The sequence below is a fragment of the Gouania willdenowi genome, chromosome 14, assembly GCF_900634775.1.
Source record: "Gouania willdenowi chromosome 14, fGouWil2.1, whole genome shotgun sequence".
Taxonomy (NCBI): Eukaryota; Metazoa; Chordata; class Actinopteri; order Blenniiformes; family Gobiesocidae; genus Gouania; species Gouania willdenowi.
The window spans coordinates 22,902,149-22,918,503 of record NC_041057.1 but is presented as its reverse complement, the minus strand read 5'-3'; the positions used below and the strand labels follow the sequence as shown (position 1 = coordinate 22,918,503).

Below are 16,355 nucleotides of genomic sequence, written 5' to 3'. Positions count from 1 at the left end.
TGGAGCTTGAACTGTTTCAGTTGCTCTGATGCAAAAACACAAATCTGCAAAATGTGGTTTTCATAAGATTTTAGATGCTTTGTCCAGACAAAAGTGATGAGTGACTGTGAGGATCAGAACACATGCACTGGCATTTACAAAATCAGCAAAAAAAAAAAAAGAAAAAAAAACGACAGGAAAAGAAAAACCTCCCACCCTCCACTTGGGACAGGAAACCATCGAGCAGGATCAAACGCCTGGCACTGCTCCCAGTCCTGCCATATGAAAAGCTTACCGCCATGAGAGATCATACATTCAACATCAGCTCAAAGTTGCACCAATAAGCAAAGTTATGGAGCGGTGGTGGGGTAATGGTTTAATCAGAGGGTCACCAGTTCAACCTGGGCCATCAGTGTGGGATGTTGTTAAGTCCCTTAACCATAACTGCTCGTGTTGTATGTTGTTTTGGATTTAAAAAAATCTGCTAAATGTAATTGTAATAATGCACATTTTATTTGTGAGCCAAGATAAACAAAACAAAAATTGTGCACAAGCACTTTGTTTCCTTGAAAAGGGACTCTTTTTTCCAAGTAGTATCATGTAAAAGAATTAGCACTTGAAAAAAAGAAAGCACAGATAAGTATAGAAAAGAATAATCATGGCTGTAATCTTAGATTTATCTTAAGCGTATCAACTATGGTTATTACCTTGTAAAAGTTTTTAAAAAGACTTTATAAAAGTAAAAGAAAATGTAAAAGTTGCATATACAGTAGCAGTGCCTCATGAAACAACTTTTTCACTTCTGATACGATAACAATATTACTGTCTTGGCTTTTGGCCGATACCAATATTAATCTGATACAATGTCAGCAGGAATCATATTTACTTTTATGAAGTATTTTTATTGTGTAATGTTAAAAAAAGGTTTGTTCAAGTGCTATTACTCAAACAGAGAAAAATAGTCAGCAACAGTAGGTACTACTGACCCATATATTTTGACCAATGGGTTACCAAAGTTTTAACCTTAAACAAAAATATTCGCCAAAAAAACAAAAAAACAAGACCAATCAATTTGTTTCAGTCATACAGTATAGGACAGTATTTAGAAATGTGTATTGAAAAGTGTGTCATTTAAATTCCTATGGCCTTTGTTCATTAGCAAATACAGTAACTGTCATCATGCATCAGCTCATGCGCACAAAAGGGCAAAGGTCCAAGTCTGAATATGTTCACTCGCCAAAAGTCCTATTTTCAGGACTTCATGTTCACTTGTGAGCCTGGGAAGAATGCTTTTAATAAATGTAGATAGATAGATTCTATTATTGTCATTCAACATAACATCAGAGATGCACTGCAGAAAAAATTTGCGTTGCATTGAGCCACAACAAATACAGTTGGATAATCGACAACAATACAACGATTAGTATTTTCCTCAGTAGGCTAAATTAATGTCCAATTCTTTTCTCATTGCCTTGTAGGAACTCTCAGCATGTGCATTAGTAGCTTAGAGCTAATAAATACATTTAAATTACTCAAAAGGAGAGCAGATTTCTTTCTATTTAGTATGGTATACAAAAACTGCCAGCAGCCCTAAAATGAGAGCTAAAACAGTCAGCTACAGTCTCACCTCCTATTGGGCGACTCAATTATAGCTGCTGCACAGCAATGGTCAGGGCCAAGCAATTTTTTAGGCAGATTTAAAAAATTCAGCTATTATGACAAAAACCCCAAAAATAAATGTAATGTTTTAAAGCCATGTTTGACTCCAATTGTTACCATGACAGCAAAATTCAAAATGAAGTAGAAAAATTCAGTTTTTAAGATAAAATTCTGATGTTTTCCAAACATCTACAATGACTCCAATATTGTGTCATTCTTTTTCATAAAACATTTAAAATGTGTTCAGGAGGAATTTGCAAGTATATGTTTATTGTTTACATCACCGGGTTTTTGATAAATCAAAAATCTTTGTGGATCATTCGTGTAGGACAGTCTGAAGATGGGTTGTAGCAAGTTTGATGTCAATTGAGCAAAACGTGTGCGGGCAGATGGTTTTAATACGTTTTTATAGGGTTTTCTTATTTAAAAAAAAAAAACAAAAACATTGAGTGATGGTCTTTATAACTGTATAATTTCTTCAGCAATGGGGCTTTGTAGAAAAAAAACACACAGAATAACAATAGGTTCCTGGCAATTTAGGCCATCTGGCCCCCAATTACATAGTAATAATAACTTGTATTTATTAACATATCTTCTCCATATCTACAGCTGGAGGTAAGCTACACCTGTGTCTGTGTTTTTACACCTGTCATTTTATTTCAGTGCATGATGTAAGGAGGTGCAGAGCAAAGTCCAGTTTGTACCCACTGTCAGTCCCAGTGTTGTTACTCTTGTCGCTTTAGATGCCAGGCAGAGCGTAGAAAGTCTGATCTGATGGCTTTACTGGGGGTTACACACAAATATAGAGTTACTTGAACACAGACTTTATAACTCAGGGACAAGAAGCACACTGAGCTCAGCAACACTTCAACTCACTCATCCTGAATAAATAGAAGTGAGGCTCATCTTTGAGGCGATACTGGAATTTTCAACAGAAGTAATAAAAAAAACTGAAGCAAACAGCCAAAATAAAAAACTAATGAGATCATTTACGGCCATTATTTCTAACATTTTGTTAGCTAAAGTTGCCTTTTATCTCAAGCCATCTTTTGATCTGAACTGCTTGCTTTGATATACGAACATTTTGAATTGGCTTCCTCTTGAATGGAAAACCAAGCTGTAAATCCTCCCTTTGACACAATATACGACATGACAAAAATCTTTGGGCGACTACTGGGGAAAAATGAAATACTGCACAGCGGTTAGGGTGTAATGGGGCGTGGTGAGATCACACTGTACCAGATGGACCAAATGGTTGTCCTTTAGCACGCCTTACACACACTTTATAAAACGTCCTAAACATCTCTACAACGTAGAACTCTTCTTATAAAAGGCCACTTAAAAGCAACGATTAAAGAAAGACTGAAAACGGCGGTTTAAGATGCAGCTTCGCTAAAGTACCTTAAAATCTGTCGAGGTTGCTGTTATACTTACCTTAGATCACGTCTGTTGCCATTAAATGATATTCAATCAGGTATTTGTCCCAGAAGACTAGTAAAATGGAGTAATTAATGTGTTTTATGGATAAATGCACTCAACACCATCACTCAGGTCAGATATTTATGTCTTGCCATTATTTCCTGTTGCAATTAAGTTTGAGCATTGATTTTTATCAAGAATTAGCCTGATAATGTACATTAATAAAACCCTTAAATCTCTTAGTCCATAGCAATTACTTTAACACAAAAAAAAATATTAATTATTTATTATGTAGTGTGATGTTACTCAGAGAACAATAGTCAGTAACAGCAGGTATGAGAAAAAGTGACTCATTTATTATTAACCAATTAGTTACATACATTTTAAACCTTCAACATAATATCTACAGTATTCTACAATTGAAATAAAATGAATAAAAAATGAATTTAAAAAAAAAAATAAATAAATAAATAAAAATCGGAAAATCCGGAAATTTGAATCCAACATTCGATATTCGTTTTCAGGCTAATATCAGACCAATATCTGATATTGATATCGGATCGGAACACCCCTATTTTCCTCAATTTCCAAAATGTCTTTATTTATTTTGTTTAAAAAGCAAATTTTTCTCACGCATAATTTAGTCAGAAGACATTTAGTGTTAAGTTGTTAAAGGTGTTTTAAAACAATCTAGCATTGACAGTTTGTCCTTGACTCACGCAAAAAAACCAACATAAGAATATGACAATAGTTTGCTTTTAAAATGCGATGCACCTTATTTTGTGCATTAATACAAATGTTGAGCTTTAATAACCAAAACAAACCAGCTGATAATCACCGCTAACAGATCAATAAGGTGCTTCACCTTGCTGAAGTGAAGGACATGTATTCATCGACCACACAGACGTTTTCCTGGTCCTACAGCCAAGCTGAGCCCGCTATAATCGAGTTGTGGAGCTTTGCGGTGCTGGCGGGCAGAGCCGAGCATGAAATGAGATTTATTCCTCAGAGAGTCCGGCTGAGACTGCAATGAGAGGCATGAGGTGATTCTCTTCTCCCTCAATGTCATCTGTTGTTCATAACTCTTCAGTTTGAGAAGAGTCAGGGGATGATGGGAGACTGACTTGGATGTGAATTACATTTGTTAGAATGTCCCAAGATGCTCTGCAAATATGTGTTGTAGCAGAAAACTACGGAAGAGGAGCAAATGGTCTGGTCCTCAATTTAAACCAAAGTGTATTTGGTTTCTTCTTCTTGGTTTCCTGTGTAGCTTTGCTGTTCAGCTCTCAGAAATAAAGATAATTCCAGTGTTACCTATTAGCTGAAATAACTCTGATTATCCACAGCACTAGGGGTGTGTATTGCCTGGCATCTGGTGATACGATTCGTGTCCCGATACATACGTGACGATACAATATATCCCGCTATTAAAGTACTGTATAGGGCGATTATTGTGATTTTGTTTTTATATATGACTTAAGAAACAACTAATCTGTAAATGTGTACACTTTCATGAGAACATTCTGTATGAAATACATTTTATTGGCATATTTTACACTCAAAACATTGGCTTTAACATGCCATGTGCCAACAACTTAAAATAAAAAAATAACATACAACCTGCCTGTGGCTTTTAAAACAACTTTGACTTTAGTGAAACTTAACTGAGGTATATGCCTAGAACATCAAATAAATGCAGAAAGTTAGTACTTTCTTTATAGATTTTATTGAAAAAACACAAGCTGGTCAACATGCCCAGGTTTCAGTGCATTTCTTTATGCAGTTACAATGTCTCCTGCAGTGGAAAAGACTTTCCTGGTTAAATAAAGGTTAGAAAAAGAAAAAAAAAATATGGATGCATTTAGAATCAATTCGAGAATCAACACCCCTACACAGCACCGTACAATAAACTTATACATTTAGACTAATAGTCTTTCATTCCTCTAACATACACATATATGCATAATATATACATTAGTTACATAAGTGCTGCTTAAACATCCCCCCACTCTGGGACTTATCCCAATTATTTCTGGACCCTGACTCCTCCAGCACACAATAAGCCAGTGGTGGCAGTGAGAGATTCACGGTGGCTCTCTGGAGAGCATTTCATTTCTCAGCCTGTGATGAGCTCCTTTGTTCTCATTTTAACTCCCAGCAGCACATAATTGGCCACCATCTGCGGCTCTCATGCCTTTTCTCTTTCTGCATGGCTCTATTCTTTGACTTCACAACATGCTACATTTTGTTACATATGCAGGAGGGCAAACATCTGTTAATCATTCCTTTACATTTTTCCAAAAGATTATGTAATGTAATAAAGACTAATGACAACGCTGACCTTCTACTAAGGTGTTTGTTATTTGTATTGGAAGAGAAAACGAAACTAGAGCTGCAACTAACTCTTGATTTTGTTGGCCACTAATCCATCAATTATTTTTTTTATAATAATAATAAAGCATTTTAATTAAAAGCACTTTTCAAGAAACTCAAAGACACTTTACAGGTCAAAACCACAATAGAAAAATCATATATAACATATATAATTTGTGATCACAATGAAAACTAAATACAATAAATAATAATAAAAAAATTAAAAGCAAGTGGTCTTAAACAAGCAGTAGTAGTAAACAAAAATACTTTGTAAAGAAGTAACTTAAAGCTGATATCCAGAGTTTCTGAGAAATCCATGTTTATATATAATTCTTTTGAAATGCAAAAAAATACCTAACAAGTCTTTTACTATGGTCTACTGCCGGTGGTCATTCATATACATAAAAGTCCCACCTTCATCCTATAGACCCCTATATAACAATGGAAACGAGATTGACCAGCCAATAAGCTTCGACTTCCTGTTTTTGAGACTGTCAATCAAAGTGAATGCAGAACTGTGCACGAAAACAAGGCTGCGCACGAAAACAAGGCTGCGCGTCACAACAGCAAACAGACACGATGTGACCTTGTTATGTTCCGTAATAGAAAAGTAGAGGCGTGGCTTCTGGTAGATTGGCAGAGGCAGGGGAGGAAGTGAGGCTGTTTAGGGCGGGACATCGAGACGTTTCTCGGAAACTCCGGATAGCAGCTTTTAGATAGCTGTAGCTAACGTGCCTTGCAGGAGGTTGTATAGGTAATGAGGTTTAAACCAACTAGAGAGTTGCTGTTATTTAAAACAATCAAATGGATAAAAGTAAAAGAATAAATAAATAAATAACTTGAGATGAGTCCAAACAGTCAAACAAAGCTCAGAGCCAACATGGCTAAAGCAAACAGAAGATCTCACTTCTCTGCAGTATGTGAAAAATTAAGCAACCGGTGGTGGATTTTATCAACATTTTACAAAATATGACGCGTTGACGTGGATTTAATTTTTGTAGTCGACATAATCGCTTATTATTGATTTATTGACTAATCAATGCAGCCTTAAAAGAAACGTTGGCCACATGGGTTAATGGAAGAGAAGGAGATGTGATGGAGGTCCATTGTGCTACATGATGGGCATATTTATCATATTTGTTTACACAACCATGATTTAGTAACATAGTTCATTGGACTGGATCACCCAATGGCTATTTTTTTTTTAATTCCTACTTGTATGTGTGATTTAAGAATGTGTGTAGGAATTCAGGACATGCACATCCCAAGTGGGAAAATTTGGAACAGAAACAAAGGCTGCTACAGAGGGGGATGTGATGGAGGAAGAAAAAAAAAATATCAAAAAATCAAAGTACAAATAAAATCTATCCAAATGCCGCCATCAGTGCCACGAATCATGGATCTCTTGACAAGGAAGTCACCTTGGGACTGAATAAAAAGCTTCATATGCTGAACACTCTGAGACCATGACAGATGAGACTCATTAAATCATGAGAGGGAAAAAAAAGCAAATGGAAATTAAAGAACAAAGCAAATCATGTGATGGTGAAGAGTAATGAGGACTTTCCTGAACTTTGTTACTGAATAACTGTACACACACTTCATCCATCAATAGCCCCCACCTAACGACACATCTCACCAGATGAAGGAGCAGAGAGCTAACAAACAGTAGGTAATGCAGTGGGCTGAAGTTATTGATAACATTTACAATGCATTCGCCCGTCACCCAGTGGTGTGTGTGTGTGTGAATCTATTCTTTGTTCCCTGAGGGGTCCACGCAGCAGAGAGCCATCTGTTTGTGTAGCTAGCAGCTGTAAATTAGCCTGTGTGTGCATGTGTGAGTGGGGGGCTGCAGGGGGTCTATAGGAGGAAACAAGACATATTACAGCAGGCTAAAACATAATAGATTACACCAGGCCTCAGAGACTAATGTATATCATCACCTACATGGAATGACTGCACACAGAACCTCATTAAATCTAAGGGACTGCATGTTTAAAACAAACAGCACATGAAATACCACCAGCCTGCTTGCCCAGGAGTCAGACATGTACTGTTAATAGGATTTACAATGCTAACATTAAAAACTACCAATTTACAGGTCCAAAAGAAAAGCCTGACGTTGCCCCATGAATTATGATAATTCACTCCCCTTTGTGAGATTATTCACTTTTTTTCTTGATATGACATTAACCCCAAAAGTGTTACTTCTCATGAATAACAAAGCACACAAGAGCAAAGCTGCTTTAAATTAAAATTAAACTGCTCCTGGATATGAACCCTTTTCCTTCATCCTGGATCTGAATGAGTGGCTCTAGTCTTTGTGTATTTAAATGTACCTCATGTGGAACTTTTTTTTTTTTGTTTAATTCTAAAAATATAAATGGTTAAATCTCTCCAAACTATTCATGCTTTCTCTCTGAGTTCATCTCTCATATTGCTTCCAGATGCTAAAATTATTCCATCTAAAACTATTTTTTTCTTTTACTTAGTTTTTTAAACGTTGTTGTAAATACACATACCAAGGGTACATTTTATTTTCTGTGTAGCCTGATGCTAGTAGCACAATGTTTGTTTCAAAGATTAGATTAGGACTTGAGCGCAGGACTTTTTGTTCAGTCCCAGCATTGTTGTCAATAAATGTTGCAGCCTTACCAAATGGGATGCCTGATATATTACATCAACATTAGTACTTTCACTGATAATCCCCCCTGCTGGGGTGTAAATGTCAAACTTTGGATCAAATGCTTTATTTAGAGGAAGGAACTGTGGTTCTTAAGTGGGAATGAAAGTGCACTTTACAACTTTACAACCCCTCTGCACTCGTAGCTTTACATTAACACTGACCTAATGCACGCGTGTACCCCACTTCATGTTCACGGTTTCAGAGAAGAGGCTCTAAGCTTGCCAGGAACAAATAACTTAATTGCCTCTTTTTCTTTTTGCATTGGATGCCCAACTTTGCTGGCTCCAATTATGTCCGGGAAGCTGTTCAACACTCTCGTGTTACTGCTTTCTGGGGTACTGTAATACTGCTGTGGTGAGGCACTGACTCGTGCCTAACCTGGAATGAGAACCAATAAAAACAACTTTCGGCAATTGTGCTGTAGGAAGAGTAAGAGTCAAGTTAATGTCAAAGAAAGAAGACAAAAACATAAAAATCAAACTATTACCAAATTTTGTACCATCATTGATGTTGAGTCATAAGCAGAGGATAAAGCAGAGGATAAATCTTTCCAAAGTTGAAGTGATGAATGCTATTTATTATAGTACATGTCACTTTCATAGTTTTAAAAGGTGCAACTTTGAGTCACACTTAAATCTGTTATAACTATAATAGATGATAGATGGGCGTGGCAGAGAAGACAAGGTGGAGACAGGGATGAGGCCTCCACATTAGTCAATTTTAACTATTTGTAATTCTGTAATATATGACAGGCCCATACATTAAAAAGTGATTATGTCACTTTAAAGCAGAAACGTGATTGTGGGGACAATAAAGTAAAGAAGAGAGCATTGCTCAAGGACTATTATTAAACCTTATGCTTATACTATATATACATACAGTATATATATCACTGAATGATTGATTGATTGATTCATTCATTCATTCATTCAATACAGGGGGTCTGCTGATGCTGGGGAATATATATACAGTATATGTATACATTATATAAATCGGCTTGCATCTAAAATCTCTACGATGCATAACTTATTTTTATTGGATTTATTGAGGTTATTTGTCAGGATCTTCTCATGTATCTTTTATTTATTTCATTTAATAGTAGAAAGTCTTGTGTTTTAAGGTTAAAATGTATGTAAACCATTGGTTAATAATAAATGGGTCAGTTTTTCTCATACCTAATGTTGCTGACTATTATTCTCTGTTTGAGCAACATCACTCGATCAAGCCTTTTCAAACATTCCACACTACAAAATAGGAAATATAAGTATGTATGATTCATGCTGATATATTGTATCAATATTAAATTGATAAGGCTATACTGTATATATCAAAAAATCTATTTTCCTCCATCACAATTGTTTATTAACCCTGCCAATTACAAGCTAGGTACAAATGTATTTGATTTTTGTACAACAATGTGAGGTGTGGGGAGGCGATAAAAGTGTGAGTCAATAGCTGTGTTTCCACTACCCTTGGAAATGTGCAAAATCTAAATAGCAATAAAAAGTGGTCATGGAAACATCTGAATTTCAAAAAAACACTCAAATATCCCTAAATCATTTTGACGCTTTCATGAGGAGGTATTTCAAACGTTTCAATATTGAAATGTGTCGCAAAAGCACAATGGAAACACCTTTTCCGCGAATACACGACACAGAATGTGACGTACCTGGTCACATGACCACTTCTCTCTGAGTAAACATGACACACTTACGTGTAAACAGAAGGGGAAATCTTAAAAATGATTAGTGCCACATTAGACGTGAACCAATAAAGGAATACTAGGAATTACTAGGCTCCTGCCCAAAACAGCATTCAATGGAAACACGGTCAAAGCACAATTATACTTTGTCGACGTTTAGAAATATTGCTTTTATTTTGCAAAAATCTGTAAGGGAAACAGCAAAATGATGAGTTACCATTACATGACGAAAGCAATGCTGATGCTGTGAAATCAGATGCATTTCTTCAACTCCAAGCACAGGGGGTTTTTAGGCTAAACAGTTGCATAACAAGCCCTTTGAAGACAAACTTTGTAATCTACAGTAGAAGCATGCAGAGCACTTGGGAGAATGTGCACAGTTCACTTGGCAGAGGAGAGTTTGTACGGTTCACGACGGACGATCCTATAACACGGTGTACCAGTGAAAGAAAGTCAACCTGGCCTTTTCAGTGTCAACAAAGATGTAATAAATTCCATGAAAAGAAGGTTCCTCATTCAAACATTCAAACTGTCTCTTTAACAACACAGACAATGAAACTAATTGGTTTTACCTTGTTTAAAGAAACAAAGATTATTTTGCATGGAAACTTGACCTCAAAGATATGGAATAGAGGTTATCTCTTCAAAACATGCCACTTAGGCGACAGAAATGGCTTGAAAAATGGCAGTGTTTACATTAAACGGACCAGTCATTCTGAAATGAGATTACCTTACTCTGACTCTGCTGGGGCTCAAATAATATAGCCTTCATTCACAAGAAACACTGAAATGTTGCTGCAGGCTTCTTTTGTAACTTTAAAAATAATTTATCTGGCCCAAATCCCAACGTCTTGTGATGACAGACGGCAATCCACTTTCTCATCACTGACAAAGTATAGTAGCAGCAACAGGAGAAAAACAAAAAATTCCAACGTTATATGCCCATGTAAGGTCAGTCAGTATTCCTGCAGTTTGTTAAATAAATCAGGGGGTCTCCAGAGAGGAAAGCAAAACACTGAAGGCTTCTTCTAAACTGAGCTGAGGTCCGAGTGGAAGTTGCTTTAGCTGCGCTAAATCTTTTGGCAGCTTTTTCAATATGACACCAGATGTGTTTTTCACATGATTAGACATGGATCCTCTTAAAGTCTGAAACCATTGTTAGCAGTGTGTGGTCCCCCTCAAACATTTAAACTAAGATTTCTGCTTAATTCAGTATTAATAATCCAACCATCACGCAGACAAAACAGGAACCTGCCAAGTTTATTGTTTGTGCGTTTGAGACCTGGAATGGTGAGAGAATGGTACCATTGTTTTTTTTTTTTATGAAAGCTGTCAAACTGAACAAAGAATAGTACCTTTATTTTAATTCATTTATCTTAAAGCCCCACTACATCATGTGATGCCATTTACATCAATAAACCCAACACACATACTCAGGGAGAACATCCACAACCACTAGGTATTGAGACATTATTAAAAGCAAATCTTTATCTACAACAAAGTTACCTCCACAGCCAAATTCCTACCATCTCAAAGAGAACACAACATTCTTCATTCCCCTCCCTAAAAGTGAATAAACAAACATAATGAACATTTAATTTGCAGTCAAGCTTTTATAGGCTTACAATGGTTTCCAAACTGGGGGCACGCTCCCAAGGATGGGTGTGAGATTGCTGAATGTTGGGCATAAAAAAGGCCTCGTCTTAATTCATCTAAGCAGGAGATCTGTTCAGCCATTGTCAATCCTCCTTGGAATTTTTTCTACCCAGGACAAAAATGACTAAACTGTATGCATCTGCACAAAGCGTGGAAAGCTTCATCAAGATCCGAGTAAAAAAAAAAAAAATGATTAAGTGGTTCAGAAATAATCTTCCAACATGCTCAAGCACGGCCCAACAAAAGGCCACTTGAAAGAAGCTGAAGTGTTTTTGTACTTTTAAATAAAAGTGCGTTAACCTCTCCAATCCAACCCCGATTCAAAATAGGAATTTCTAACAATTACAAGAAACAGCAGCAATTTGACTGAAGAGCAGAAAACAGACAGAAGTCAAGCAACACTTCATGACAGACTTTCCCAAGAAACACTGGAAAAATTGACATGTGACCTCCTCCAGACCTTGTAAATGATGCAAAGTGGTGAAAAACCTCTTGGTTGGTAACACTAAGAAGCCACAGTCATCACTGTGTAGGCAGGGTGTTGTTAACAGGGCTGTGAAGTAGTTTTATAGAAACACTTCTCAGAGCACGTAAGGCACGCCCCGCCTGAATTAAACTCCTTACAAACAGTGTCATTGGAGCTTACCATGACAAAAGGACTGAGGGGGAACAGCTAAATAAAATCAATTACACGTTGGGAAACACAGGCTTCTCCGTTAGCTTTTCTTACCTGCACCTGCCCTTTGCCCATGATCTTATCCACAATCTCATTGTCGTCCTTGTTGAGCATACTTTTGTCGTAACATTTCTCGTAGCACAGAATCCGCAGGTACTGGGAGCCCTCCAACTCGATCTCAAACTCCTTCACAACAACACAGAAGTGAGAGATAACATTAGAGCAGTTGTTCTAATGTAGAAAACGAGTGATAACGGTTGAGTGGAGAGATTTTAGGGGACTGACTTCGTTCCACTGAGGCTCGGAGGTGTCTCTGAACACTCTGGTCTTGGCCTTACTGACAAAGTACCCATACGAGTCCACTTCAAGAGTGCAGTATAAATCTGAAAACAAACGGAAGGAATTTAGATCAGGGAGGAAATGATAACACATGAAAATGTATCATTACAGCCTTGGATGGCAGAAAACTGAGGTGGCATGAAGCCACGATGAGTATTTAGTAATACATTAAGCAACACAAAAGCAATAGGCATTAATGCATAAAACATGGTGTTTTACAATGAAATAATGTAAACTCTATCAGCACAGTAAGAACAAACGTATAAATAAAAGGAGAGGAGAGAGGCAGTGTTGCCTAGAAACCAGAAGGAATGGGTTCAAGACCCAGTACGCCCAGTTTACCAGAGTGTTCAAGTCCACCACGTATAAGAATGTTCACTGGTTTTCTAAATTTCTATCTCAAATGGATGCTGAGGAGGTAAAACATAGGCTGGACTCTGGCGAAGGAATAACAGATGTTGAAAAATGTATGACGGACTCATTCTTCACAAAAGGCAAATGATCTGTGGGCGTGCAGAGATATGGATAGTGTCGGGTTGTAATGGGTTCACAAATTATCCAGATTGTCTGACTGATCAGATGTTTTTCAAATCCTCATTTCATTAATAATAATAATAATAATAATAATGCATTTGATTTATGAAGTGCTTTTTCATAGACAAAACGCTTTACATTGCATTATTCTTTTACTCCACACACAGTGGTGGTAAGCAACTATTGTAGCCACAGCTGTCCTGAGGTAGACTGCAAGTCTGCCATAGTGCGCCATCGGCCCCTCCAACAACCACCAACTCTCGTGTACACACCACATTCATACTAGGCAATGTGGGTAAAGTGTCTTGAATAAGGACACAATGACAGATACCACTAGAGAAACTGCCGCCCCATTGTGGCACCTGGAATACTCAGTGGTTTCCCATCCAACTACTAACCAGGCCCCGCCTTGCTTAGCTTCCGAGATCTGATGAGTTTGGGCCATAACAGGCAGGTATTGTCACAATTATAAACATGAAACACAACATCAAAGTACAAAAGTCTCCCAGTAAAAAGTTCATTAGACATAAACCTGAACACTAGGAACAAAACCATGCAGGCAGACCTGCTAATACTGTATCATGTTTTTCTGCAGTCTGTGCCTTCTCCCTCTTCTCTGTTTCAGGTGTCTTGAAGCTGGAGCTGGCAGTTCCTGATCTGTGGTTCACAGCTCAACTAGTCTGGGACACACTGATGTTCTATCTCTCTATCCTGTTCTGTTGGTCCTTCTGTTCACTAAACCCAACCAGTCGACGCAGATGGCTGCCACCTCTGAACCTGGTTCTGCTGGAGATTTCTACCTGTTAAAAGGGAGTCGTTTCTTCCCACTGTCACTGATGTCATATAGATTTGTTGGGTTTTTTCCGTTTATTACGAATTTTATATTTTCATAGCGCTTTAAGATGGCTTTTGTTGTAATAAGCGCTACATTAATAAAGTTGAGTTGAATTGTTTTGACCATGTTTATAATAAAGTACATTTTAAGCTTTCTAAAATGTACTAAAATTTCTGGTGTTCTTTTTGGGCTTTTATTCCAGATTTCCACTGGATGTGTAACTACTACGTAACGTCTCCGCTGCGTAATCCGCTGTCCGGCAATCCCCACCGCATCTCTGTCTGTGATGAGTAACTGCTGCGGCAAAGACTCGGGAGATCCTGCTAATACACGGGTAATCGCACGATATAGCGAGTTGTAATCAATACAATGAAAACCTCAAAGCCATACAAACTGTTCATTGTGTCCTTCAAGAGGAGCAGAAGGAAATTGACTTGGTCCTGCCCTGTAGATCTTCCACTTTTGTGGAGATAATTGTGATTCGACCATGGATGAGTGCAATATTTATATGTAAAATACAGAGATAGGCAACAGCAGACCCCCGCCACCCTGAAAAGGATCAAGAGGGTGAGAAAATGGATGGAAATACAATTCGCCTTAAACAACAACTATTTTATTTTGAAAATAAGCTGGATATTTTATTCTGTGTCCTGTGCACTACTTCGTGTCCTGCACAGGTTTGTCTTTGCTGAATTTACGCAGCATTGCTCCGGCGTCCTGCAAAAATAGAAGGTCTGCGTATCTTTTGCAGAGGGCCCTGGCATGGCGCAGTCGTTGCACAGCCTTGACGGACTGCATACGCATGGGGAGGAGCTGGTGGAAATGGCTGGTGGAAATGGCTGGGGAGGACTGTCTGGGCCTCTCTGCTTAGGATCTTGCCCCTACAACACAAACCAGGATAAGCAGCAAACATTGGAACGGTGCCATTGAAGCACAGCTGCAGGCAGTACTAGGAATGCTCATAAAGGGACTAAGACAATCCTGACTGGTGGCTGATAATGAAACATCCCATAGAATGGCAGCTTTGATCGGTCTTCTGAAATGTGTTTTTTTATATCTCGTCACGATCCTGGCTGTTTTCTTCTTTCTACTGTTTATTCATTGCAGTGAAAAATCCCTCAGTTTGAAGGGATAGTAATTTAAAGACAGTATTGACTGTTGCATCCATATTAAGTATTGATCTTGCATGTCAGACTTAAATGAAATTGTGTTTTGATGACCAAAAGTAAATAAAGCACCTTTTAACCAGATACAAATCTTTAACAGTGGCTTCACTGTTCTTAGTGCTGCTTCACTATTGGCTGCACACACTATAGTACAGCATTGACTGAAGATTTCATCATGTTGACAATACATTTTTTTAAAAACTGCATGAATGACAAGTAGCTGCTTAGCATCTTCTATAAATAACTGTTCTGCTCTGGTGAGAGATGCATAAAATGACATACTATAAAACAACATAATAAGGCTATTTAAAAGCAAATGTAATGAAAAGTCTGTTAGACTTTTAATTTTTATTCCAAAAAATAAGGTCAGAGAAGTGGTGCAAATTCTAGCTGGATCGGCACAAATGTCGTCTTCCCCTGGGGTAGAGGAGCTTTTCATTATCAATCAGTCCGTCTGCAGGCAAACATCAATCTCCTGTGTGTACACAATCATCTCCATTCCTCAACGCCCCCATCCACACCCCAACCGCCCCGCCCCGCCGGGATTACCTTACTATCGCCTCTTACAAGGAGCAATTAAGTCTGTAATGTGTTTCTTTAAATGTGTGCTTGCAGCTGTCTGCGACGTGTCTGCAGTGCGTCCTTCAGCCCAGACCAGGTCCCGTGGGTCCACCTGTGTCCGACAGCATGATGGATGGGCGTTTGGCAAAACCTTCACCAGGACAGAGTCTAGGACTGAGTGGCAGAGCTGACAGCATACTGACAGAAAATGTTACATTAAAAATGATCAGAAACAGCAGCCGGATGTGAGACTGGTTAGAGATGCCAGCCTGTGCACCGCTGACAGACTCAAGACAAATATTTACTCTCACCAACAGGACCCGTACAGTTTAATGAAATCTCACTCCATCTGGTTTCATTCCTCTTCTGTTTATTTTCTCAGCATTCTGAAAGGTTTTGCCATAATTACTCCCAACAAGGAAAAGATTAGCAGTGCTGGCGGAACAAGGGAAGTTCAGGGGAGGGAAATTTGATGCAACCATCTGGGGGATATTTATGAAATAAAGTCCTTATCGCACACATCCCATTTATGCAGACGCACAACAGCACCGTATCATCACCGTATCATCACCTTTCTCCAAAATGCTTGAATTACACCTGTGTAAAACATAATCTGTATGTTAAAGCTGCTGGAGAATAACTTTTTTTTTTTTATAAATGGTAGACATAGTGTAGGCCTCATAGATCAATAAAATAAAGGTAATTTGATCAAAAAAAAGATGTAAAAAGTTGAAAGTACAAAAAAGGTGTCAAGGATGAAAAATAAGTGA

The 16,355-nt window shown here is 37.9% G+C and overlaps 1 protein-coding gene across 5 annotated transcripts in view; it reads right to left on the bottom strand.

The window, feature by feature from the left end:
• Nucleotides 1-16,355, bottom strand: part of abr (ABR activator of RhoGEF and GTPase) — a 174,114-nt gene that overhangs the window by 35,503 nt on the left and 122,256 nt on the right. For all 5 annotated transcript variants that reach the window (XM_028466145.1, XM_028466146.1, XM_028466147.1 and 2 more), the window contains 2 exons: nt 12,436-12,533; nt 12,205-12,336 (listed from right to left, as the gene is read on the bottom strand). In XM_028466145.1, coding sequence (XP_028321946.1) covers nt 12,205-12,336; nt 12,436-12,533 — 230 coding nt within the window. The remainder of the gene's footprint in view (nt 1-12,204; nt 12,337-12,435; nt 12,534-16,355) is intronic.